Raw genomic sequence first — 26165 nt, 5'->3', positions numbered from 1 at the left:
CCCCAGGAAAACTTTTATTTTTTTTACGGCCCTCGTAATTGCTCTCGAGTGGCCAAAATTTGTATAAGCACTTATTTTGACATTATTAACATGGTGGAAGAAAAAAAATAACTTTTTTATTTGTCTTCAAAAGAATGTTAGCTTGTGAGCTGTGAAAGCAGCATTCTCTCACCTTTAGAGGATGTACATTCCGCATTCTTGCAATGGAATAATTATAGGACATTCTCCATCGGTATACAGGGAGAACCGTAAGTAATGTCATTAATTTCAGGGGGTTATTCTTTGGTATATTTCAAACAAGAAAGTTTAATACAATTTTGCTCGTTATTGCTTCCTTTTCTATATAAAAATAGCTTTATATGACACACTTCATAGCGTGTTTTGGGAAAGCCGCATTGATTTAATTCCCAATATGCTCAGTCAATTTAAAAGAGCAGTGTATTATGATGATAAATGATTGAAAAAATTTTAGTTTTGTCCTTTAAATGTGCAGAAATTTGATCCGAACCAATTTAACTTTTCATTCTGAAAAAGAAATTCAAAATGTTACATTTGTTCGGGTCAAATTTCTGCACATTGAAAGGACGAAACTAAAATTCTTTGAATAATTTACTATCACAATACATTGTCCTCTTAAATTGACTGAGTGTATGGAGAATTAAATCAATGGCTTTCCCAAAACACGCTATGAAATGTTTCATATAAAACAATTTATATCTCGAAAAGGAAGGAAAAACGAGCAAAATTGTATTAAACTTTTTTGTTTGAAATATCTCAAGGAATAACTCTCTGAATTAATAACATTACTTACGGTTCACCCTATACACAATTCTAAGGAATAAAACAGAGGAAGTTGGCTGTAAATTTCATGGAGATATGCAGGAATTTTGCTGTAATTTTTCATTTTATTTTTAGTTTAAAATATGAATTACGGTACGCTCTTTGTTACAGAATTACTCATGAAAGATACAAAAGATTGTTTAGAATTTAAGCCGTGAACACCCAGCTATTTGTTCTTGGATCATTACCGATATAAGTGCTACAATAGCTTAAAATAAATTTGACATAATTTTATTTACTATCTGATATTGTTTGTGTTCTGTAGCAATTGTATTTGAATAAGGAAAGGAAAATATATCCCTTTCAGATAAGCTACTGAGAGCCAACAAATGATTGTGTGATGTGACAGTAACGTAATGTAAATAATATAGAAATGATGAAAAAGACGAGTGCAATACTGTTTCTCTTCAGTTGAGTATAAATCTTTAAAGAGTGAGAAATAAAATTCTCAATAATGAAAATGAAATTCATACAAAAATGAAGGAACTCGTCTGTGGTGTCAAATCTTATGAAACTGTTATTACTAATTGTGAAAATTCATGCAGTACATACGCTTATAACGTAGAGCTCGGAATTTTAAGTGCTAAAAGCTAATATTGTTCCTCGCTATAGTTTATAAATATAGAAGCCACGCCCCCACTTCTTTGAGATGTCATTCAGTATTTTCCTTTTAGTACCGTTAAAGGTCTCTAATCCTCTTAACCACCACTTACAAATTAGCGCACGGTTTACAAGATCTATTGCTCAGTCCTTCTGACTCTGTTGTCTATTATTACATATCGGACTCTTATGAACTAAGCTTAAAACCTCTTAACGGGCACCACTTCTATTCATCTACACTCAGTGTCACTCTTAACTTTTAGCACCTAAAATTCCGGGCTCTACTTATAAGTAAGACTCTTCATCAGAATTCATCTTTAATACTTCATTAAGGGTGCCCTAACGAAATTTTTGAGTAAAAGTAATTTTAAAGTTTAAGTAGGCCTACTTATAAAACATTTATTAAAAATCCATTAATGTGGAAAGTAAAGCATAACTAACTTTTTCATTACGTTTCAAACAATATTAAGAGTTTAACCTTGTAACAACACAGTTTTTAACTGAATATAGAAAGTTCAAAGGCTACATAGAAAAAAATTTACAATAATTCTGCAGGTGAAAATTTGAATGCATATATGGGGTCACAACAAACGTTTGAACATATATTATTCGGTGGTAAGAAACGGGAGGTGTGCAGGAATTTATTACACAGCAAACGCCTTATTCATAGGCAACTTCTCCTGCGACAGTTTATTGAGTGAAGCCTATACACAATCGTAAGGTTCACAAGGTTTCGCAGTAAACTGGGCGTCAGAAGTGGGAATAATAATTGATTGGAAAGTTTATGAACTCAGAACTTTCTCGTATGAAAGAAAAGTTCAAGATTCTATAATAATAATAATAATAATAATAATAATAATAATAATAATAATAATAATAATAATAATAATAATAATATGCTAATTTATTACTTTAATCGATGATGCTGCTTCTGCCCGAGTGTTTGAAGAGAAGTTTGTGGTGAGTCTTAAGAATAAAGAGTACACTGAATTTGATGTTTATGAAGGCATTAATATTAGAAAACAGAACTGGTAGAGTAAATATTAATTTGAAATTCAAAATTTGTTTCTAATCACTGTATATTGGAGTATGGATGTATATAGTACTTGTTCCGAGAAGAGTCCCAAATCAATCTCTTATTGCTAGGCTTTTCCAGCGTCTGAACTGTTAATGAGATTTGATTAATTCGCAAAGAACGATTAAAGAACTTTTGTGTAGGATTGGTCAATTTTTCTTCGTTATAGAAATCCGCTAAATGTGAGCTACTCCCGATTTAATTTTGGACTTCATGAGATATATGCCATAATACATGGAAGAAAAATGTCTCTCCTGAATAAATGGCTACCATACTGACTGCTACCGCAGGCGGAATAAATGGATGTTGGTGTAATTAATCAGAAGTCTGGAAAATGTAGGTAATTATTTGACATAGAAATATGACACTCCGATATAAATCAATAGGCCATTTTCCTACAAAATGAAACACCAGCTTAAAGATAAGTGACCCTAATGTTAGTATGACATTCACATTAATATTTTATTTATACAGGGTGTAACAAAAGGATATGTCATAACTTTAGGGAAACATTTCTCACATGCGGAGAATGAAAATATGTTATATGAACATGGGTCCGGAAATACTTTTTCTTTCTTTCTTTGTTAGAGTTCTTTTTTCTAAACTCTGCTTACATTGTATGATACGCAAGTTGTTTTGTTTCTGTGTGGAATGCCATCACAGATATTGTGTACATTACACCCCATACCAGAACACTAAACACTAGAAATGTGGGAAATACATAGAAAGATATTGTACTGTTTATCACCACCACCATCACCGTTTGCATGTAAGTAATTACATTCTAATCAGAAACAAACAAGAGCGTTTACGTGTAATCACATTGATCTGGTACGGGGTTGTTATTACGCAATAGCTATGATGGCAGTAAACACTAACTAGGCCTTGCCTGCGCATTATACAATGTAAGCAGAGGTGTAGAAAACGAGATTTAAGAAGGAAATGAAGCGTTTCCAGATCCATGTTCATAAAACATATTTTCATCCTCTACATGTGAGAAATCTTTCCATAAAATTTTGACATGCATTTTTTGTTACACCCTGTATACCTTATGTATAAAGCAAAATCATAAAATCTGGAAACGATGGTGATCATTTTGTCGATTATAAGTGAGCTATGGTACTGACGAAAACGATCTAATGGAGATAATTCTTCTTTGTGGACGAGAGGGACGGATGCAGAGGAAATTGAGGGCTGAGTCCAACAGATATCCGAAGAAGTCTAAAAAATAGCGAAACAGGGTGGTTCACGATAAACAGCATTCTGGCAGACTGCCGATAAATGAAAAGGCTAGAATTTTAATGTCTGCCAAGTTTTACGCCAGTTCTACGAGATTAATTAAGAGCATGAGTACTGAAATCATCGACCAAGAAGCACGCTGCAGAAAAAAAAAATAAATGGAGGATTTTATCCTTACAAGTTGCAGATTCTGCATTGAAGACGACCATGAACGCAGGTTCAGTGTATGAATGGTTTTTGCTTCAAATGCAAAGGAATCTATCTTAATTGGGGAGAGTGATAGTCACTGACAAGACAAATAGGCCTATTTATGTTTCTGGAAAGGTCAATATGCAGGTTTTCAGGTAGTGGTCAAACACGAATCCTCAGTGGCAGCAAGGTGTAAGCCTTTCAAACTTGATGATCTAGTGTAATTTTGTGGGACGTGAAAATTCTGTGGTGTTTGGTCAAAACATTGTAACTCCAAAAAACCCGTTTTGAGATATAAGCATTTTTATTTTCACTGTTCCTATACAAATCATAATTATAGTTTACATACAAGTGTGAATGAAAATAACATAAGATTGGATGAAGATATCATGGCTATATCAAACGAAAGAGAACTACTTCTTTATACAGGGCTGCGCTTTCAGCTAAAAAGGCCATTTTTGGTGTTATCATGTTCTGACCAAACACCACAAAATTGTTTGCCCATTATTTCTTGAATCGACAACCTTCATAGAAAGTTACCTCGATATGAATGATGATGAAATTGTACCAGATCTTGATTAAATAGGCGGTTGGGCTTAATTGGTTTATGCAAGACAATTCGCCACTACATTATGCAGAACAGGAACGCCACACTTTGAATGATATATTTATCGGATGCTGGATTGGGAGAAAGTGTCCTATGGAATGGACATCACGGTCACCTGACCTCAACCCCATGGACCTGGTCATATTGGGGTTTTGAAATCTGAAGTGTCTGCTGTGAAAATCCAGAATCTAGATTATTTACAGGACAGGATAACAACTGAAATGGCTGTTCACGATCGTCACATGTTAAGAAGAATTCAAGAAAGCATAGTAAAGTACTTGAGACTGAGTGTGTGGTGAGACTAGTAGCGAACATATGAACAAGTCTGGGTTTGAGAAAGTGTGCTGTCCATCAGCTCTCTCATTGGTTTCAGATCTTGTATAAGAGTTTCATACCTTAATTATGTACTTAAATCGATTAAATATTGCTTCAGTAATTACAAATGTTTTAAAAATCTGATTAAAACGTTTTATACAGACGATTGTCATAATAAATTATCATTATCAAGGATTTCTTAAGGGCCAATTTACCTGTTAATGTATTTTTAATTTCAAAATTCCAAGTTGGCTTTGAGTTTCATTTTCCAGTCGAGAAAATGTATAAAATAAATAACGCTTCATTTTGGAATTGTAGTCCAGAACTACTGACAAAAATAATTTTTTATGCTTTGTATTATACAGGATGTAACAAGACCCAACCGACAAACTTTGAGAAATGATAGGTCACGCAGAGAGAATCATTTTTTATTAAGGAACATATGCTCGATGACACGTCCTTAAGGAGCTATGCATCCGAAAAGTCGATCTCCGGTAATTTTGTTACAGAAATGAAATGTAATTTTCCGTGCATGTTCTGACAATTTGTAACGCTGTTAAAATTGCATGCCCTCTACTATAACTCGTTACATTTTTTATACCTTCGCAGCATTCATCATCCAATTTTGTCAAGCATGGCAGGGTTGTGTTGGATTTGTTGGATGATAAGAGTAACTGAAGTTGCATACAGACCAATAACAAACTACAGCAGTGCAATAGAGATGATAAGGACTTAAGGCGCACACTTATGTAATAGCCTATATGCGATACGGAATACGCTATAAAGTCTTTCCTAAAGAGGATGCGTAACTCATGAAGGGCGTGTCATCGAGCATGTGTTCCTTAACAAAAAGTTTTCCTTTCTGTGTGACCTATCTACCACAACATGTCAGAGACTGTCGGACATTGTCTAGTTTCAAAAATAAATTAAAATTGCACTTTTTCAATTATAAGCCCTTTTCTCTGCGATAGTTTTGTAAAGATATAGGCTATATATTTCTTTCCTTCCTTTCCCCTTTTTGTTCTCTTTATCAGCCGATGAATTTATTATCATAGCCTTTTTATTGTGAATTTTATTTAATATTCGTATTTGTTTTCTTTTTCATTATTATTTTATTACATTCCATTTTGTTATATCCTACCTTACGTTTTCCATATTAACTATTTGTACTAAATGAGTTGCTTTTACTATATTCCAATGTATTTTACTTTCTTTTTTCTATTATTGTATTATTTTCATGTTGTTTAGTGTCGATTTTATTATGATAGTATTATTTTTTGTAATATGTTAGTATTCTGTTCTTTAACTTTTTGTTAAATTTTAACTGCTTGTATACTTTGTGACCTGGTAGAGTGTAAGAGAAGGGCCTATGGCCTTTAACTCTGCCAGTATAAATAAAGAATTGTTATTATTATTATTATTATTATTATTATTATTATTATTATCATTCCTCAAAGTTTGTCGGTGAGGTCCTGTTACATCCTGTATATTTTCTTATTTTTTTAAGATTGTTTAAAATGTGTGACATAAGTTCGGACAGTGTATAAAATTAAAGTTACTTGTTTAACATTGTTTTATGCTGCAAAATTTTCCGTTCTTCATAAGAAACTTGTAATATAGTTCGAGAGTGCAATTGAAATACTTCGATCATAAACATTGATGGTGTAATAATAACAATAATAATAATACTAATAATAATAATAATAATAGTAATAATATAATAATAATAATTATTATTATAATTTCATTACATACCGGACATGGGGACTTCCCTCTTCCGCTCCAGGTCAGCCTTGTTCCCCACTAGGATGACTCCACGCGACGCTACGTAGTCTCCTTTCCAAAGGAAAAGCAGGATGTCTTCTGCTACCTTCAGACTTTTGCGCTCTACCACAGAGTAGACCACGACGAATACGTCCGGATTATAAGTGGCGCAATAGCTCTCCACCTGTGCACACACAATTTTATTTTCATTTAATGCACGTCTCAGGTCATTACGGTTTCAAAGACAGTTTCATGTTAAAGTCTTTTACATTAACAATATCAATATGAACGTAGAAACAGAATCATGAATAGATGTAATAATAATAATTTCCCATCACAAGCCAAAAAACATTTCCGATATTTTTATACAAATATTCAGGTAAAAAAGTTGTTGCTTTACAATTATTATTATTATTATTATTATTATTATTATTATTATTATTATTATTATTATTCTTATTATTATTATTATTATTATTATTATTGTTATTATTATTATTACACTGTGATTTGGGGTGAGAAGTCCTTCCGTAAGCCAGATCTCTTGCAGATTTACATTAAAGACATCAGAGATTACTAGTTTTACTACTTTCTCTGATTATGGCTTTCATGTTCTTACTTATTACTTCTGTTTTTGTCACTGCAAATCAAACGTCTACTATTGTGACCTGTAAAAATATTTGATCAAATACCGCAACTTTCAGGAAATAAGACCCTCAGCTTATAAGGCCATTATGGATTTTCAAAAGCAAAAAATCAACATTTAATGTCTCTATATAGCCTATTGGACTCTTACTAAATTAGCGTATTGGAGTTAATTTTGACATATTAGAACAGCAAAAATCGACCGTTTTGAATAATCTACTGTTTTACATATTACAATAAAATATATATGCACGAATATTAGCACTTCAGGAGTTGCTTGTATTATGCATCATTCAGTGCCGAGTTATCTATTATACAAGACTTAAAAGCATATAGATGTAACCTCCCAAACTGGTTACTAGCCAGGAGGCGGCGAGTCCAGTAATGGGGTGCCATCTTGTAGTTTCTGGACCAGCTCTTAAAAATCAAGTCAACAGAATGAGCAAGAAGAGATTTTCAAAGGCAATTTTAAATTATCGATCGAGAGGAAAAATACCTATTGGCAGACGTCAAAAGAGATTACAGAAAACAAGACTGTAACAGCCACTTAGACCAATACTTGTTAAGATGATGATGATAATGATGATGATGGTGATGATGAGGGCGAGTGCCAAGTTATTCGTTTTCACTTCCCAATAAAACGAAAGATAAGGAATTTTATATTGCTAAATGTGGTAGCATTATTATTAATGTAGTATTTATTATTACATTACTTAACGTTATATCTTATATTCGAATCATTTTCAACGAACATGGGCTTTAAACAACCAGCCTGGACCTCACGCTTCATCTGTATTCAAGAGCTTCCTGCATTATATATGTTGCATCCAAGAGAGCTGCTTTCTGTACTTCAAATATAATCTTCACCGGTAATTGCAGTGCTCCATAGCTGTTTTTTTTCGTTTTTATTTTAGCTTATTCAAATGACTAATGATGATTATTGATAGTATTTTCATTCTTCTCTAGTGGTGTAGGTAATCAGTAACATGAGAAAACACCCAATGTTACCTTGCCATTTCTCCACGAAAATATTTATTAATTCTTTAGCAATAGGAATAACTTTATTATCGTATCAGACCTGTATTAAAACTCTATGATTGTTGTTGTTGTCAAATATGAAAGCAAACAACTGAAAATTTTACGTGACAATTTCTATGAGAACGAGCTTAATATTTAAAATTATAAAGCTGATTGTTGCTATCGTGAAGACATGACAATATTATATTATTGTAACTGTGAATTGTCAATCATTATTCATATTACACCAATAGTATTAAAGCACGATTATTAGCAGATTAAGCACCGAAATAAATTACTTTTATTTACTATTGTTAGTAAAGTTAGTCATTGTTTCAAATACTTAAATTTCATACACATTACATTACAATTAATTAGAAAGTTGCAAATAAATAAGAAATATTGCTTTAAAATGACAAAAAAGGCATTTATTAGTAATAAACACCTTAAAAAGGCAAAATATACAAAATACAAATTGACCCTATCACTTAGATTTACTCCAAATCACATTTATATCTATGCAAATAATGATTACTTCCACCCAGTAAAAAAAATGCATTTTGCAAAACATCCGGGCTTTAATAATAATAAGCAGCTGACATGGTGCGGACATAGAAGGACGGATGACGATCAGCTCCCCAAACAAATTTTAGATTGGATAGCAACGGGAAATAGAAGAGGACGACCAGTTACAGGGATGAAAGAAATTGCAGACGCTATGCTATGAAAATGAGGGACTTAGAAGAAGGAGGCTGGAAGGATAGAGAAGAAAGGCGGACAAGAATTTGGGCACAAGAAGGTGCTTGAACATTTTAAAACCTGTTCTTATATTATATACTGTATATATATATATATATATATATATATATATAGTATGTGTGTATGTCTATATATTATTATATATAAACAAACCCAACACAATAAAATATACTGTAACTTTTATCCTACTTTTACCACTACACACCCGACAACAATGTGACTTTTATTCTTAATAATTCACCCTACAACAATGGGTATTCCACTCAACACAGCAACACAATAGTCGTTATTGCACTCCACACGACGACAATGACAATACACGACGTGTATTATTGAGAAGAACAACAATGCACTCCTAATTATTTCAATTAATGTTCACAATGCACTATGTGCAGAACAAAACTGTCAGTTCTCAGTTCGCTTGCCTTGGCTAGTTCTTCTAGCTCAATGTTCAAGTTTACTGCACGTCGAACTCAGGTCTTCCGAACTACGTCGCACTAGCCTGGACACTGCCACAGTTACAGATTCACAAGTTCACTGCACGTCGAACTCAGATCCCCGTCGCTCGCTGCTGTCCAAGACAAGACTTATGGACTCTGTCGGCCGCTGGCGCTTTTATTACTATACCATAGCTTTTCTAGAATCTTCGATTCGCGTGGTTTTCAGAACCTTCGAGAGAAATCCGCTTTTTGATGTTTCCCTTGCTCTCTCCGCTCCGCGTCGTCACCATAGTTCTCCTCCCCTCGCTCCGTACCGCGCTAAAGCTCCTACCGAAGCTCGAATTTCCGTTTCCCCGCGTCTCCCTTCTCGCTAGATCAGGGCTGGGCGTCGAGAGCGGATCCAGACTCTGAACGGGGACGCTTAATATTCATCCGTCACTGAATCAACGCTGCGCGGTGTTCGGCGGGGAAGAAAGGGGATGAAGAGAAATCATATGGCTCCCCATGAGAGAGTAGAATCTGCTCTTGCTGCCCAGCTCTGCGCTAGATAAGCGCGCACAATCCTGAGGCAACCAGAACTATCCAGACTGGTGCCACAATACAATGCAGACAAATTTTGCCTCGAGGTCCCTGTCAGAGTTATTTTACCTGCCATAAATCTACTACACGGATCTGCAGATTTACTTCCGTCCTTGAGAAAGTCGGACTCGAATCAGCAAATCTCATGTCAATGGCAACCACTTGAGCACCGAAGATGACTAGACTGTATGCACTATACAATTTTAACAATTCTCCATATTACGGCATAAGTGTAACTGAAGCTAAAGAGCGTAAATAGCCTTCCTGAGAACAGGATAACAAACCAATTTAGTGCTGGAAGGGTTTTCCATTTAATAGAGTTTTCCAATGTCAAACGAACTGGGGAAACGCCGATTCGAAATGTAACCACAACACGTTTGTCACGACGATGTTGTAAAAATAACTCGACCAGGACGTAGGCTGAACGAAATTGAATTTCAGTGTTGCACAGGAATGCATCAAATTACATTAAAACCGAATCATCGTCGACAATTATGCACATAAGCTCTTCATCAGCGGCCGACCGCACGCAATACGGTAGTGTTTTGTTTCTACGGAGCATGTCCGTTGCTCTTTCGCTGCCGTTGAATGAATTATTAAAACACGTAAAAATCTAATGAAAACAAATGACAGCGTTATTTGATTTTTTTTATATTTCAGCGGCGGAGCTTGTTCCATTAACAGATGTTGATAACTTATCGTATACTCGTGAAGCGAAGACTAGAGTTATGGACCTTGAATGAAACTGAATGGATACTTTTGTGAATGGAAGTCGGGCGTTGCGAGAGACTGGATTAGTTTGTTTCTGTCCTCACAACTCTGATATTTTTTAAGCTGTTGAACAACGATATTGAAAAATTTGATTTGCTTTCTTCCAATCGATTGCATGGTTTGGAGCTACGAGGCAGCAGGAATATGTGATACGGAGTGGAGACTTGCTTTCCAATGTTCTGCAGATGTGGAACTGAGTACCTGCACACAGACTGACTTGAGAGGAGGATGAATTTTCTGTGTCTTTGTTTGCAGACTGCAGAAGATTACTTCAACACAAGACCTTGTCTTCAATCAGTTATTCACTTCTGATGATTTGTGTTTGATATAATAAATAATACATACGTACATAAATATATAAACAAACGAATATACCCAGCGTATCGCGTGGGACTCGCATTCGGTAGGTCCGTGGTTCGATTCCCGGACCGACCAACCTTACTCTGGTTTTTCAGTGGTTTTCCATAGTTACTTAGGCAAATGCCGGGTTCATTGCTACGGTCCATTTTCCCTTCCCCTCCCGTGTAGAAAAAGAATTTAGATTTCATATCATATCATTCATTTTTCTAATCTCATTCAATAGACATATTTAGGTCGAGACGCATGTCTTCATGCGTTTATGGGAGGGGGCGTCCTCTCCGCAACCGTTCCTGGGTTCCAAGCCTTCCGCAATATCTCTGCCAGGATTTATTCCTTAAGAGGGCTTCCAAGGACACTTCGACATCTTGGAAGGCCGTTGGAAAGGATCCTGTGCTGCTTGGTCACCTTAGCGGTATGAACTTAGAGCGGGGGAGAGTAGGAGGCCCCCATTGGGTGAGCGGTCACATGCGGCCGGTGGATTGGTACACCCTCATCCTCATTCGTTCCATTACAATTCGGGGTGCACAATAGGCCTCAGTATGGCCGACGTGCAAAGGGTCGTCCTAACCCGCCCGTAGCCAACGTGATCTAACCTAACCTAACAAATGAATAAATAAAAGAACAATATAAAATCGATGGCCCAGAACCAGACTGTTCCAAGTCCATTTTACTATTTTTTTCAGGAGAGCTATTTTAAGCTCCTGACATTCAAAGCTTCATGAAACAATTTGGAATTGGTTCATAGGAACCTTATGGAGAGGAATATTTACAATTTTGTTCGATCCATATAGCCTATGCAGAGAAGAACTGGAACACAATGAAACAGATTTCTTTCTTCTAAAAAGTTGAACTTAGAGCAGTCTGGTTCTCAGCCATCGAAATATTATATTACATTTTTATATGCATGACATCATTAAGCAGTTCACTTCAATTAGAAAAAAAAAAAAAACTCAACCTGTTATAAAACATTGCCATTGAAGATATAATAATTCTATTTGTAGATTCATATTCAGCAACAATGAAAGTTTTTATCCATATATAGTGTGAACCGTAACTTATGTAATTGATTTCAGGAGGTTAATCTTCAGAAAATCTCAAACAGAAAATTTGATACAGTTTTGCTCGATTTTGCTCGCGTTTCGAGAAAAAAAATGTTTTAAATGAAACGGTCGATAGCGTTTTATTTTTTAAGGAAAAACTATTAACTAAATTCCCTACAATCTTAGTTACTTTAACAGAGCACTGAATTCTAATAATAAATGAACAAATTTTAGTTTTGCACCTTAAATTTGCAGAAATTTGATCCGAATAAATGTAAATTTTCGTTCCTTAGAGTAATTTTAAATTGTATGGAACTGTGACAACGCTATAAAAGGTTTTTTTCTGGAGTCAACAGACACGTACAGCTCGCGTGTCTACATTTGTTAGAGCGTTGGAAAAGAGAAGAAAAAATGTAAATATAAACAATTGCGTTTAAAGACGGTTCTGAAATTTTCTTTCTCTTGTGCACGTTGCCCGGTGAAAAAGCTTAAAAACTGGAGTGAGACATAACTATTTTTAATTGGTTCTTAAAAAATACAAACAAAACTCCTCCTCAGGGTTCGGAATCCTTTCGTAAATTATTTTCTGAAAATTCCATTGAGTTGTTTAACCCTTCTTTCTAGCCGCTCTGCAACGCATTTTTTTTCAATTTCCTTCAGATAGTGTCAACACTAACGTTCTTATGTAACTGTTACTTTGTTTCTGTTGAACAGTTTTGTCGTACATAATGCCGTATCTCATAATCCATCTCTTCTACTTCACTGTAGATATTTTTGAAACTCTTGACTTGGCTTTTCGAAGACTGGATCTGGAACGGGTTCATGCATTTAGGCTTGCTTCTGACCATTGTGCACCCTATATTAATGAGGGGTATAGTTTCAAAATGCGACTTTTCTACAAAAAAAAAAAAAAATAGATATAGGTGTTCATAAGAAGTTTGTTAACTTTCCTCTCATTTGTTGAGGACGGTAGGTTGGAAACTACATTCTTTCACACGTAAAACTTGCTTTCACTATTCTGAATAAAAGGAGAAATTAAAAAAAAATCCATCTTTATTCATTCAAGATCAATAACAAAAGTAACCGAGTATCACATCAAAGTTATTTCAAGAAACAAAACTGCCTTTTTTATGTATTTATGAGACTGATAATGATTTATTTTTAAACTTTGTTCGATATTACTCCTTGAAGCGCACAAAATGTACTTCTATAATCGCAGTTTCAACATTTTAAAAATAAGCCTTTGGTACATTTTGAAGTCTCTATCAAATTAGCCCGACTTTTTTTTACTACATCATATTACAGTAGCTCTACTTGGCCCTATTTTGTTCCCCGAAATTTTTTAGGCTACCACCTAGAGGTAATGTGAAGCGACGAAGGGTGTTGAGAAATTAATTTTAGCTGCAATTGTTTTGTAGTCACCAGCAAGAGAGAACAGGATTCGAAAGCGCATGTTCAAAACAGAATACGCTTCTGGACGTCAAAGCCGTCGGATGAGTTTGAGATTCAGCAGACCCTGTCTTCATTACAGGTGGCCTTGCCTTCTGTCGTACTGTTGATTAACAGGGGCTCTGCGAAACAAACGAGCGTCGCTTAAATACGTCGCAGCGCGCTGGAGGGCAATAAACGTCACAAGGCGTGTTTGCCCTTTTACCCTCCACAGGGATGAGGCTCTCCAATATTCTTCCTTCATCTCGTCTTATTGTTTTGTAGTTCATCACGTAACTTATTTCTCCAACACCTGTTCTTTCTTTTCCTATTTCTATTGCCTTTCTTTTCCTATTCCTATTGCAAAGAAATTACTTTGTTTAGGTAATTAATTTGATATATCTTAATACTCTAGTGTCATTAGGAGGATCTCATTTTCAAGAGACCAATATCCGGAAATACGATTTAGTTGTGGCAGCCGCAGAATACAAGGAAACGTAAAAAAAATACATATTTAAAACAGGTATGTTGCTTTACATTAGTTGTAACACGACTATAATTGAAAGGTGGTGATGAGAAAGAATAATAGTGCAATAAGCAAACTTTTCAATATCTTTTAAATAAAATTTTCCGAAACCGTAATGCAATACCTCGCTGAATGAATATACAGGGTGTAAGGGGTATAGGCTAACTGATAATTATTCATGTCATAAGGAAGAAAAAATTCCCTCACAATTTTTTCTAATTGCAATATTTAACTAATTATTAAGGTTTAGAATATTAGGCGTTTGGCAACGTTGCTGGATGAGGAGGAGGGAGTTTACAAGTACACGGTACAGCTCAAGCGGGTACAGACATACCGGTACAAAACAGATGCTCTGTTCTAATGCAAGGGCGGACCGTTGTTTACATAAAACGAACTGTAAATACAAACTTTTAGTCTCATTAATAGAACTTTATGGTACATTTTCATTTTATTTAACAATATTGGCAATATTGGTCCATTTTTTATTGTACGTCTAAAAAATAAACAATAATGGTTTACTGCACAAAATCACTCGAACTTTTTTTTAAATGCAACATTTTAATCTCTCCCGATTCCATAAAGCAGTACTATTTTTAAAGAAATTTCTGTTTATATGATTTTCGAAACGAGGTAAGAGACTCCTAGTTTCTAATAATCGTTGAGAAACCGCTACAAAAGTTCACCGATTAAGTAACCTTCATTGCGGAAAGCATTGACGGTACATCTTCTTGCCTCACTTGAATTACGACGACTTTCTCCATAAATTAATAACATATGATATTCCTAAATTGTGAATGACATTGTAAGTTGTTTATCGAATACCCTGTACTGAACTGTCATCCGCTCGGCACTAGACTTATGGACAGGAAACTTGAACTCAGCTGACTCGTACTTACGTCTGTGCAGAGTACTGCCTGCTGAACACGTTGCCATGTCTCTCACGCCAGAATATTAACAAATTGAAGCATGCAATTTTATTTAATTTCACGGAAACGTAATAGAACACACAAATATGTATTTAAACTAATATTAACTCTTTCCTAGATATACCTACTGATGTAATTTGTTTTCGTAATTTTGCTAACGATATAAGCAGTATAACGCGAATAAAATAAGAGAAGAAATATTTTTTCTCGGAAAATGATCAAGTTTTGGTCCTATATTGTATGAAAATTTTTTGATCCTGTAGACCATCCCCGACGACTGTGAAAAGGATGGCACTTATACCCTTACACTCTGTATAAATAGAGTGGAAGTGAAATAGCCTTGCAGGTTTCCAGAGCGAATAGCTCATGTTACATGTAACAGAAAACTATAATATATTGGTGGAAAGTTAATAAAGTTTTAAGAAAAAAAAATGCTTTTTCCCAAATGTTTAACGATATCTTATTCCGTATGTATTGCGAGTAGAATCGTGATTTTTTGTCCATATCGATAGGAAATCTAATAAAGAATAATTTATCCCTCTGGCGTATTTCAATAGTGTGCACAGTTTTAGTGTAAATTTAATTTCAAAACCCCCTAAATTCAAGGCATTGCACGAAGCGAGCTTGTGGCAACGTCTTGGCAGTCAGCAACTTACGTACGGAGACTCACCGAGTTCGTTGACCTCTTATAACTGCATCTCGAATAGAGCGTATTAACGACTATGTTGCCGGACTGCTCAAACTTCCAATTTAATTTTATAATTAACAGTGCATTTAAGGGGAGACTCGATTGACAATCATGAAAATTTTTCAAAATATTTTTACTGGCTGTTTCACTTCTTTAGAATGTATATTTTCATACCCCAAATGGATTTATCTTAATTCTAATTACAAATGTGTTTAATTACTTTAAATTAAGGCTGTGAAGGGCGTGGCTATAAAGAGCTGTCAAAATTATTTTTTCATCAATGAATTCTTTTTAGAAATTTCTGATTACAAATCTAGCTACTTTTTGTTCTAAAGTTGGTTCCCTGAAGTTACTAGATGTAGCGGAAGAGAATTTCAATAGGTATCTGTTACATAAATATCCATTTAACTTTCAAATCCATTTTTCCGTAAGTTGATTCAACATCAACTCTTTTATGCCAAATATTAATCAATCTGGATAAAATTTTTACTGCAAGTATATATGAGGTAGCTGCATGTTTCTATGCATTTATTTTGTAAGAAATGCTGCTAGTTTATTTCATTAATTTTTTTCATGAATTATAGAAAAAATAACATTTTCAAGATTTCAAAAAAAATTTTTCGAATTGAATAAATTACTTATTCCACAAAGTGGATGCATAAAAATGTTTCTCTATGTCTTGTGAATGTAACCAAAAAGAAAGGAAGTCTAAAAATCGACTTCTTATACTAAAAACGTGGGTTAGAAAATATAAAAAAATAAAAAATTAATAGAAAATCAAAAGCCAAAAATATTTGGCAGTTAAAAATTTGGATTTTGTTAGTCCTTTACATAATAAACAAGCTGTCAAAATTTAGCTGAAAAAATGGTTAAGAAAAAAATTTCCATTTTTAGTGGAATGTCCCCTTAATCACAAAACGTAATATAGGTTTTCTATTCATTTACGTGTACCCTATCGTCCCTTTCAATTTGTAAGGTTATTTCACTTCCACCCTATATATACAAATATATAGATAAAAATATATAAACATCATTATCCTCTCTTTCCTGCATTTAATTGTTGTTACTTTTCTTTATCCGTTTATGTGAAGATACGCAGGTTACATTTTCACTGTGTTTAAATTCCTTCTCTGCTTTGCGATAGTCACACATGCACACTGCTCTTGACTGTTTAGTCTCCGAGAAAAAACAGTAATAACTAGACTTCGTTGAATTGCCACACGCAGCATGCTATCAGGTTGCCGATGTACGGTAGTATAGAGGAGGTGAGCGACCGCCCAGTCTCATAGTATAAGCAGTTCATGTTGAGTTGTGACCGGTTCAAATAGATAGAGCAGCTACAGCTAATGTATACCTATGTAAGCACTTGCTTTTGCATTACTGTGGTTAGAATAGTCAAAGCTTAACATTTGTTCAGTGCAGACAAGAATTATGCAGAACATTACAGTAAAATAATGGAGGTAATTGATGCATTGGCTAGCATAGACAGTTCCGCTGTTGCAGCTGTAAAATCATTGCCTTCTGAATATTGGAAGATATTGTGTTCACTGACTCTAATTTTAAAATCGTGTCCAAAATCATCACCCTGTTAATATCGTCTAAACTACAACTCTCAGAAGCCCTTAATATAGTGGATAAAGTATCACAAACCGTTATCCAAAATAACAATTCACTAATTTCAGAAAAAGTGAAATGTAAGTTGAGAAACATTATTGCTAAAAATTCTGCCTATTCACAACTTCGTATTATAAATGATGTGGTATCAAGTCATGACAAGACGTCTGAAGTTGGTGTACTAAAAAGTTGTGACTTTCCGTTCTTCAAATATCCACGTATTACATCGTGTGATGTTGAACGTACATTTTCCAATATAAAAACTGTTTAAGTAACCATCGGAGATTACTTTGCAGTCACTCAAAATGTACGTAACTCTTTACTGCAGTGCACATATTCAAGAATGATGTGAGTATCTTACATTAAATTTTAAGAGTTAATATATCTCACTATAAAATAATTGTGTATTTACATGTTTAGACATTTCCTACTTCAATGATCATTCATTATATTTCTTGAATGGAGGATACAGGTTTTATTGTAACCGCAGTATACTGCTCAGTGTTTACATCAGAGGCATATTCCATCCTTTGCACGCCCCTTTCTCATACAGTCTATACCGCGTGCGCAGTAAACCTTACGATTCTCGTGGCAATTCCACGAAGTCTAGTAATAACTAATTGAATTAATATACAGGATGAATCGTAAGTAATGACATTAATTTCAAGGAGTTAGTCTTTGAGATATTTCAAACAAAATTTTGCTTCCTTTTCGAGAAAAATAATTGTTTTATATGAAAAATTCTATAGCGTATTTTCTGAAAGCTACTCAATTGATTCGTAATATGCACAGTCAATTTAAAAGAGCAGTGTGTTATGATGATAAGTGATTGAAAGAATTTTAGTTTTGTCCTTCAAATGTGCAGAAATTTAATCCAAACCAATAATATACCTTTTCATTCTGAAAAAAAAAAAATTACATTTGTTCGGGTCAAATTTCTGCACATTGAAAGGACGAAACTAAAATTCTTTGAATCATTTACCATCACAATACATTGCCCTCTTAAATTGACTGTATATTGAGAATTAAATCAATGACTTTCCCAAAACACGCTATGAAATGTTTCATATAAAACCATTTTTATCTCGAAAAGGAAGGAAAAACGAGCAATATTGTATTAAACTTTTTTGTTTGAAATATCTCGAAGAATAATCCCCTGAAATTAATGATATTACTTACGGTTCACTCTGTATATATTTTTGTCTTTCCCTTTGCACATAAATAACAAATAAGCTCTTCCATTTTCAGTTGACTCCTGTCTATTACGTAGACTCGTCCAGGGACGTCATAACTTCCATGATAGTATCAGGTTATATGCAAATAACGCTAGTTGCTTATTAGATAACACTCGTCGCTTGTTAATTTGCAAACAGATTACACAACACTCGATAATGACGACACACGTTCGCTTTGATATGTGCAGCATCTAAAGGAAACTTCATGAACTTCGAGTTGAAATAAAAGTGTTAGACTTCATCATAAATTGTACCTCGAACAGAGACGTGTTCACATCAAAAGAACATTTAATCATCATCTTACTAGATAGGTCAGTCATCAAAACGAAATGCGGAAGAGTTACGTGATAGGTCAAGTTACTTGGTCGGAATGAGTTCCTTGATCATAAAGTTATACAGTAGATGGTCTGGAACATTTGCAGTAGGTGCACGCAGTTATCCAAAGGATTACCGTAGGAATTAAACTTTGAAGCAATATTAATACTGACTGAAAAAAGCAGGAAAATAAAAGATAATTTAAAAATAAAGAAAAGTGTTGGAAGTATTTTTCATACATATCCTGCAAGTACATAACCTGTAATTATTATAGTGGGCTGAATACTGAAAATGACGGTTTTTTTTCTAAATGAACAATAATTGTTAGGAAGTAATTCTATTTCACACTTCAGCTTAATTGCTTGTTACTAAAGTCAGTACACAAACAACTGTTAATTTACTCGCTTTAATCAATAATTAATATTATTATATAATTTTGATGCCCATATTATACAGAAATGAAAATATAAAATATTTCACTTATTCTAACTTCAATGAAACGAGAACGTACATGGTATACAGGTTAATTGTTTATATCTTTATTTTACGAAAAATGACAGAGAAATGAGGAAATCTATGATTGCCTGTAACGTCTGTACAGGAATTACGATTAATACAATTTTCTGTAAGATTTAAATTTAAGTAAGGCTTTATTTAATTACATTCACAATGCAGACGACTTCAGTAACAGTGTAACGAGAGACGACAAAGAATTATGGAAGCAGCTGGAAGTATCTGAGGTCAGAAGCATAGACAAGACTAACAGAGAAAATGCAAGAGAAGACATGATAAGAACGAGCGAAGGAACGAAGCGACTACCAGATATTAGTGATTGTGTGGACAGAAGAGATAGGGCTTTTGAGAGGTTATTAAATGGCGAAATGAAGGACAGAATAGTGAGGATGGAATTGGCAAGGAAGAAGAGTGCTAAAAATGAATGCTAGAAAGTCGGTGGTGGCAAAAGTGATAGAATAGAAATAGAGAAGAAAGTGTTAAGTGAAGAAGATAGTGTAAGAGTGTAGTAAGATAGGCATACACACAATGAATAAAAGAAAATTAAAGTGAAAGAACCAATGTGAAGTGGAAGAGAGAGAAATTGGAAGTGTAATTAAGTAAATTAGATATTTCATGTTTTTCAATGTTGTGGGTTGGAAGTAGACCTAGTATCAGGTACTACAACTGTAGGAGTATTATAGAAATAAATATACGGAAAGAGGTAATAAAAGAGGAAATTTAAGAGTGAAATGAAGAAAATACGTAAATAAATATAGGACAGAATAGTAGAGAAATAGTAAGTGATGTGTTGTAAAAATGGAAATTTAAACAAATAATTTCGGAGAAGATAGCTGAAAAATAATGATTAAGAGCAGGTATATTTGAGAATGGAGAATAAAATAAATAATATAAATTGTTAAGGAAGGGAATATGCAGTATTTAATAGGAAAGCGAGAAATGGAAGGAGACAGTCTAGGTATGAGAGAAAATAGAAGAGGATAGGTAGGGAAGGATAGATAGCAATTCATTTAAAACAGAAGAATAGGAAGTAATCAGGAAAAACTTGGCAAATGAATATAGTAATAGAAAATAGTGGTATGTATTAAAGGGATGGTGGATCGAAAAGCAGAAATGTGATGGTCCACCCATAACTATGAATTGTAAAGATGGCTCACAAATAAATATCATATAATATCTACACTCACACTATACCCAAATCATTTTATTTAACTATTCTCCTCACATCACTATTCGTTGTACGTTGTATGATGGTTGATGCGGATGCACCATTATCATCCCGAAAACTGTTCCTAAAATAATTTTTGTAATTCCTCCACATTATGCAGTATGCAGTGAGACAGTTCAAGCTCCATTATAATTTTAATTTCGTATAAAATAATGTAATTTTTATTAAGGGCATTTTACGAGTCTTATTTAGATGCTAGCGTCCCCAGTCCTAATACACGCCACTCGAGGGTCTGAGCTTCCTACATGAATTTTCTCACTACTACGTAACTCAATTTACCAACAGTCTGAGACACATGCCAGGTCTCGCCTCCAGACATATGTATGGAGGCCTATATTAAGAATCACTCTCATGAAAATATTGTAATAAGTGAAACTCACGATCATTTTACAAGAAATATGGTGAAATTCTATAGACTGACTAAAACAATGAAGAATTTTATTATAATGGATATAAATTTAATTAATTAGTTATTAAATATTGTTTAATACTTATTATATTTAACATCTAAATGTAACATATTGTAAGATATTTGGCTGTACCTGTTTTATAAATTGATTGTAAATGCCAACCGCAAAACCACCGACGAAGATACTGTTTACGAAAGGAATACTTTTTGTTATTAAGAATTTCTTTAAAAGTAGGAAATGTGTGAACATTTTACAAATCTCTTAACACAATTCCGCAATTTCAGTGCTGTGAAAGCACGCACAATCCCAACAGCCCACACGATACTCTGTATAAAAGTACGGGCTTTGTAGTCTGCTTCATTCATTCTGATCTGATCAATATGTCTGCCTTGAGCCTGGCTGCATGCTATTTATTCAGCCAGCCCAAGTGCCTCACTAATTCGCAGCATTGTATCCGTAAGGTTTCTCTACTAAACAGCATTCATCATAAAGAGGGACAATATCGCATCGACTCCGGGGCCCGAAGCAAAGGTACTTAACTGTGGTTAATAAAGCTCTGACTGGATTACATTGTGTTACCACAAATGCGCACGCGCCAATTTTGCATGTTTACATTTAAACGAGAGCTCCAGAACGTTCAGTTAATGGATAATGCAGTATTCACATGGCTATGTTTTGGTTGATCATGGGTTCTTGTGTACTTTATTGAGTTTTGCACTGAACTACATCTTTGTTTTGCATTTAACTTACAAATTGTTTCAAAAGCCTACACATAGAAGTCTGTAATGAGTTTAATTCATTTCTCATGTTAAATGTGATAATATTTTGTCTTAAATTTATTAATAGAAAAATAAAGTCCTCGTTACGTTATTGCAGTGATTCAACTAACTCTATGTAATATTGAAAACATTACTATAGGCCCTAATACTGTAAGAGATTTTCCACTTAAATCTCTAATAATATTAAAAAATATACACCTTTTTAAACCATGACTTTGAATCTAAAACAATTACCGTTTCCTTCTACTTTTTCTTCTTTATTTTCTCCTTCATTTACCTGTCATTCCTTCTGTCTAATTCCTACATTTTCTTTTACATCTTGCTTTTCCAATCCTCTTTTTTGTCATTTCCATCTTCCCATATTTATTTTTATTTCTATTTTTCCTTCTTGTTTTCGTACAATATATATACATTTATTAATATCATTTTGCTTTTCCATCTTTCTTTTCTTCTTTGCTTCTCTTTTCCATATTCCTTTCACTCGCTTCTCTTTATTTTTCCTTCTCAATTGCCTTATTATTTTTTCCTTTTCCTTATTCCATTTTGCTAAGCTTTCTCATTTCTTTTGTTTTTCCTTCTTCCAATCACTTCCACCATTACTTAATGTCTTCCTATTTTACTTATTTTTCCCTTTCCCTACTGCTTCCTTATTTTGTTCTCTATAGCTTTAGGTTTCCAACATTTTTACTTCTCTTATTTGCTATTTCATTCATCTTTCTTTCCTTACTTTATCTTCTCTCTTTGATTCTTTCATAAAGTGTTTTATTGTTCTTACTTTCTTTTTCTAATTTCGACGTGAAAAGTCTATATTCGACCTATAAACTGGAAAAAATGTAACATTTTGTGTAAGATGAAATTGCTAAGGTCGATTATAGGAACAAAACCATCGCGTTCAATATTGTATCAGCCGGTAGATGACAATTTCTAAATGAAATGGCTACAAAATAAAATGTTGACGTCACACGCTAATTAGATAAAAACAGTTTATAAATAGATTATAAATTATAGATTATAAATTTACAGTTAGATACATTATTATTAGTAGGCTATCTAATACATCTTATAAAATTACTGTTTGTCATTTTTTTTCGTTTTCTACACTCCCTCGTACGGTCTTTCCCACGCTAGACGAGTTAGAGTCTGGCTGGGCGGAAGAGAAGGCCTACTGCCCTTAGCTCTGCCAGAATAAATAAATAAATTAATTAAAAAATTAATTTATACAAGGGAGGTTGGGTACTATAAATAAACAAACAGATAAATAAATAAATAAATAAATAAATAAATAAACAAATACATAAATAAACAAATAAATAAATAAAATGAAGAATCAATTATATACCTAAATGTAATTTTACAAAAGCGAGTATTGATTTGTTATGGAAGGGAAAAGGTTGCAAGCAGAGTACATACATGTTTATTGCAAGTGAAGAAGACAAGATAATAATGAAAGTAAAAATAGAGAACCGGTAAACACAAAACGTGTCAGAAAGAGTGGGAAAGAATGTGTGAGGTAGTGTAGAAAACGAAAACATAATGACATAATAACATAATTTTATAAGTTGTATTAGGTAGCCTACCAATAATAAATCATTTAACTGTAAATTTGTAAACTATATATACTGTAATATGTGAGAATGTTATAGATAGACAATGTTATGAAGTACCTTATAAATTATTTAATAAAAATTTTATCAACGATAAATTTAGTTATCTTTGTAATGTGTACGGCAGACTGTGGTTTTTATTTTCTTGTTTTCATTTTCACTTTGTTTTTTTTTTTCCTTCTTGTTTGTTATAATTTTGTTTCTATATTTTTTGGTATTACTTTGTTCATTTCCTTGTTCTTGTTCACTTTATTTCTTTTCTTCTTGTTTATTACAAATCTGTTTCTATAATTATTTACTCATAATTACTTAGTTTATTTGCTTGTTTTTCTTGTCAATTTCGTAAATCGAAGTGAACACGAGTAATAAGAAAATGAACAAAATAATACGAATAAAACATAGAAACAAATATGAACTAGAAAAAAGAAACAAACTGAACACTAGCATTAAAAATATAACAAAATAATATGATTAAAATATAGAAACAAAATTATAATAAACAAGAAAAATAATAAACGATTATTCAACGTGTTTATCTTAATAGACATTACAATAGCGTATATTCAAATTCTGATAAAAAATATCCGAAACATTCTCAATTAAGAATAGAAAGCTGAAAATGTTTTTAGTAGGTTATTTTACGACGCTTTATCAACAGCTCTGGTTATTTAGCGTCTGAATGAGATGAATGTGATAATGCCGGTGAAATGAGTCTGGGGTCCAACACCGAAAGTTACCCAGAATCTGAAAAATGTTAAAAATGTCCGTAATATTTGAGCAGAAAGTAATATATTCCACAAACTGATAATTAAAACATCGTACCACATAGCAGAAATTAAGTCATTTATAGGCTAGATACGGAGGTTGGTAAGGAGTGCTTCTAGCTATGTGTGACACTTCATTTTCTAAATTTCTAAATTCAAAACAGATTGCAGGTGAAATAAAACAACAAATCGACCTGCTCGTATTGATATGATTTTGCAGGAGAGTAGCAATGTCTGACCTTCAACTTCCAAATACCAGTAACATATAAAAGTGTTATTTCTGTTACTTTATATTGAAAAAAAATAATAATAATTAAAAATCCACATATTTTTTTAAGCTTAAATACTGTGAAATGCATTGTGGTTCTCGGAAAATTACTGTGTCTCACTATTGGCTCTTCTCCAATTCATAATGAGTACCATTGCTGTAAGGGAACGCGTAAAAGTATGATTAAGAAATACAGATTCATACATCGTTTACTTTCTAGTCTTATTACTTGAGATGGTTACTTACAGACGTATAAAGGTCATATATATATAAATCCCACAAGGGTAACTGCCCATCAGTAAGGGTTGCCAAAAGACACAGCATACTAAACAAATAAAAATAAACATTTGTGTTATCAGTATTTATGATTATTATTTTCAAACGGAAGCTATCCTTGGGAAAGTATGTTTATTCGATAATTTATTAGTAATCAGATAGAATATAAAGAAATTTAGGTGTACAGGTGATTACGTAAAATCTGAACAGAATATTTTATTACTCTGCAGCAATAATTTTCAAAAATTTTAAAGGAATTCCAAAAAACTTAAAACATTCAACTGAGAATTTTGGAATTGTTCCCCTTGCTCCGAACAATAGTCCAAATACTTCAATCTGTCCTTGTATATGATAATAATTCCTAAAATATTCAATTGTAGGCTCATAGGTGGTCTTCTTATATTTTTCTATTATTGAGAACCATTTACAATTTGCTGTTGTAGTTGAAGAACATTAAACAAAGAAATTAAAGGGACTTTCGAGCAGTCAGTGGACGCAAGCCATTAAGATGAACTGTAATACAATATCTGTACGTACTCTCCCTGGTAGAACTCTTGACTCAACCCGTTGCAGAAGAAGCAACGAGCAAGAAACGCTTCCTCACGTCTTGGGTTTCTGCCATCATGGAGAATTGCTCCGGATCAACAGACATAATAATGTTCGTTCTCTCATCGCATCTTCAATCCGTTAGAATGCTTCCTATGAGATTTATGAGGAGGTTGGTTGCGTCTCTTCTGATGGCTCTACTAGACGTGCTGATATCATAATTGATCGGCAGAAGGATAAGGGTGTCATTCTTGATCCCACAATCCGTTTCGAGATGCACGAGCAACAGCCATAAGAGGTGTGTCGTGAAAAACAAGTCATATATGAGCCTTGTTGTCAGCATCTTGGAGCACAATACCACATCACACATTGGACAGTTTTTGGGCTCATGTTCGGTGCCCGTGGCACGAGCCCACGAGGAACTTTAAATCAACTTAAACAATTTAAAATTTCTGATGCAACGATTGATGCCATAGTATCTCATGTGTTAAAATCATCCTTAGCTATAATTAGTAATCATTTGTACCCAACAAACTTTTATTGTAAATGATTTCCTATGTTTTCATATCATTTATCATAATGTTTTCTTTTTCCTTTCAAATTGTCACACAATTGGTTTTCATGACTATTCTTTATGAATTGATTAGTAGGCTGATCTATTCGAACCCTTATTTAGGGTGGCTTTTTTTTTTTTATAAAATAATACTAAATTCGAAACTTTGACCAACGTGTATTAGATATTTGTGTCCATCACCGTTGAATTTTACGGCGTATCCAGAACTTGAATGAACAAGATTTCATAGAA

The 26165-nt window shown here is 33.6% G+C and overlaps 1 protein-coding gene across 1 annotated transcript in view; it reads right to left on the bottom strand.

Annotated features, from left to right (window-relative positions):
* The window catches only part of LOC138699784 (GTP-binding protein REM 1-like), a 405969-nt gene that overhangs the window by 3192 nt on the left and 376612 nt on the right, over positions 1–26165 (bottom strand). Inside the window, exon 5 of the mRNA XM_069825933.1 lies at positions 6621–6813. Within this exon, the coding sequence (XP_069682034.1) occupies positions 6621–6813 (193 nt within the window). The remainder of the gene's footprint in view (positions 1–6620; positions 6814–26165) is intronic.

This window comes from Periplaneta americana, chromosome 5, assembly GCF_040183065.1.
Source record: "Periplaneta americana isolate PAMFEO1 chromosome 5, P.americana_PAMFEO1_priV1, whole genome shotgun sequence".
In the NCBI taxonomy this organism is placed as follows: domain Eukaryota; kingdom Metazoa; phylum Arthropoda; class Insecta; order Blattodea; family Blattidae; genus Periplaneta; species Periplaneta americana.
Note: the sequence above shows the minus strand (reverse complement) of the source record. Positions and strands in the feature narration are given on the sequence as shown.